Consider the following 3,125-nt stretch of genomic DNA (forward strand, 5'->3'; position numbering starts at 1 on the left):
TCTCAGGTGCCATGTTTATATGTGTGACCAGGACTGCAGCATGTTGAATCAGGGAAGCACAGCCGCAGCTGGCAGGAGGTCCTAGGGGTTAGCCTGCCAGCCTGGGGCTGCTTTGACCAGCCTCAACATACTACAGAGGGGCTGGCTGGGGCATGAAGGTGCTTCAGTGCAGCACTAGCTGGCAGGCAGCCCCTGTACTAAAGCACCATCGTGTTCCAATCAGCCCAGTCAAAACCTACATCTATATGGCACGGAATAAATAACTCCACCACAGAATAGGACTCATCTTTGGCAGTACTAACCTACAGTATAGTTAATTAGTTTATTCTACCCTAATAGCTTAGCAGGTGTATACCAGTGATGCTTTAATGCAGAACAAATTAGGCAACTGTGCAGTAAGTGTCTTGTGTAGATGCGCCCAATGAGAATGATTTCACCTCTTTTATATCTCATCACTTTGTCTTCTTATGGAACCACATTCTTTCTTGTTTCCAAGTTTTTGCAAACAGCAAAACATGTTAGCACTGCCATATACTATTTCTATTATATTGGTACAAATCATATGCCTTTTGAATTTCATAGGATTTTTGCCATAGATTTCAGCGGGACCAGGACTTAGACGTGTGTGTGTGTGTGCGCGCGCGCGCGTCTTACCCTTAGCCAAACCTACCACATCATAAAGTACTTAGGTTAGTTAATTTAGAGTGCACTGAAGATGTAAGAAATATGGACTATGTGACACGCTATTTACATTAGTGTATTCCTTAAATTCTATCATCCAAGTCCATTCATTCTCAACCCTCATCATTATATTTATTCTTTTCTACCCTCTCCCAATTCCTTCTGTAATTGTTTTTTTATAGGAAAGTGACCAAATCTATAAATAGCTCTTCACCACTTTAGTTTAATTGGCACCACCCAAGAGGAAGTATTATCTCCCCGACAATATGGACAATCCTCTTTCCTTGTATTTCCATAGATTGCCTCTTCTTCTTGCTAAATAACATTCCCAGGTTCACTATAGACAAGGGTCAATACTCACTATGTGCAGCTGCAGAAAATCACCAAGCCCAGGAGCACTGTCAATTCGAACCAGGATGCCATCTTTCACAGTTGTGCTGAAGCCTACAGCAAGACGGTCTGTCCTCGTGCTTGGTCTGTCATTTGCTGGCCAGGTGTACAGGATGAGGCCTCCACTTTTTCCAAAGATATACGTGGCACCAGCTGCAAAAAAAGAGGGAGGCATTAGTTCACTAGGATTTTTGCCAGCTATGATAGCACTGTTTTCGCTCCATAGAGGAATATATGAAACTGCAAGAATTTCATTAGTAAGTGATGAAATCCAAGGCCTACTAGGCTATTGTCACCCTAAGTTAAGATGTGAGCAAAAGGAATTAACAACAGAGGAGATGTTATGGAAATAAACTCATTCATTTCCAGGCCCTCACTAAGTAATAGCAGAGGACGGTCTCCAAAACCTTTACACATCATGACAGAAAATATTGGAAACTTTCCTAACATTGGAATTAATTCCACATCTGATGCAAGACATTAGTAATTATAACACACTCCCTACTACATATCAGATTCAAAATACATCCACCCCTCTGCCATTAATCCAAAACTAACCTTTTGGTAATAGATGATACAAAGAATAAAAGCAAACTCCACCTTTAAGTAAGCTTGTCATTCTGATGATCATAGCTGACTGACACCACTTTGAAGAGACCCTTTTAAATGAATAGTTATGCTATTCCCAACATCTTTGTATATCTACTCAGTAATAACAAGGGAACTGCAAATAGATAAACACTGCTTCCTTGTAGGAAGGAATAAATCTCAGAAGACAGGCCTACTACACATATCCTGCTACAGTGTGTTTTAGGTAATAGTACCCAAGTCAAAACAAGCAACATTTGCAGTGAAGACAGCTAGAGAGTTTATCGAGTACCTACGACTTCATTATTGCTAACACAAGCTTGGGCAACGCCAAGTATTGCGCTACTTTAAAAGAAAAATGACAACACTAGTCTTGCTTTAGAAATGTGGAGATCAGCCTCACTTGGGGATTCAAAATGAATGTTCTGTAGATTCCCTCGAGGCTAAGTTTGTCTCTAGCTGACTGCTATGCACAGTGGGCCACTCTCCTCTCTCACGATTTTTCAAGACATTAAGACATCTGGTCAGCATATTACCAGCACTATTTAATTTCATGAGTCTGAGAAGGCCCACTTAACTACCTTTTTAAAATAATGCCTAACTTATATTGAACTGAGCCCCTCCCCCCCAGCCCCTACTCCCATCCCTATAAAGTGTCATTTTAATTCAACAGGACAAGCCACTTTTCACAAATGAGGAAAGTGTGGCAGTACACCTTTAGGTGCCTGCCTCTTTAAGGGCTGGAGGCAGGTGGGTGGGCTAACTCATGATCTAGCCCTGGAAAGGCTCCCTGTCACAGAAGGCAAGTGCTAATAGGATGCATTTTACATATAGGAGAATTGAGAATCAAAAAAGTTGAGGAGTCAGATTCTGAGATGTGCTTAGCATAAATAATCAGGACCCAAATTTAATATTAGCCACTGTGCTTCTTAGAAAATACGGCCATAAGAGTAATAGTTTCATAGTTGTTACAGGCTGGAAGGGACCTTACAGATCATCCAGTCCAGCCCCCTGCTGTTGGGATGATGGAAAATGCTTTCCCAAAAATCACACGCTTTATCTGTAGGAAGATTACGAATACCAGGAACTGCAACTACTTATCTACTGAGCTACACTGATCTTCACATAGGTAGAAACAATACTCCTTCCCAAAGAGTCACAGCAAACTACATATTCAGTGCCATCAACTGGTTTCCACCAACAGCTGCAGACAAAAGATACCAAAGAAAAACAGAGGAGGAATAAGTGTTTTATCTACTTGATCAAATATATTAGTGTTTGCCTGCATGAGACTAAAAATATTTTATCAGCAACATATGAATCCCAAAGTGGATCAAGCACAAATGGATACAGGTGCGGGTTGGATGAGTTGTTACTAAAAATGGGTCACGTATAAGATTCATAGATTCATAGATGCTAGGGTCAGAAGGGACCTCAATAGATCATCGAGTCCGACCCCCTGCATA

The 3,125-nt window shown here is 41.2% G+C and overlaps 1 protein-coding gene across 1 annotated transcript in view; it reads right to left on the minus strand.

Moving 5' to 3' along the window:
- Nucleotides 1-1,042: 1,042 nt before the first annotated feature.
- The window catches only part of LOC112551068 (neurexin-3-beta-like), a gene marked incomplete at its 3' end in the record, with an annotated part of 136,172 nt that continues 134,089 nt past the window's right edge, over nt 1,043-3,125 (minus strand). The window contains exon 2 of the mRNA XM_025209970.1: nt 1,043-1,224. Within this exon, the coding sequence (XP_025065755.1) occupies nt 1,043-1,224 (182 nt within the window). The remainder of the gene's footprint in view (nt 1,225-3,125) is intronic.

The sequence above is a fragment of the Alligator sinensis genome, unplaced genomic scaffold (assembly GCF_000455745.1).
Source record: "Alligator sinensis unplaced genomic scaffold, ASM45574v1 scaffold1195_1, whole genome shotgun sequence".
Classification (NCBI taxonomy): domain Eukaryota; kingdom Metazoa; phylum Chordata; order Crocodylia; family Alligatoridae; genus Alligator; species Alligator sinensis.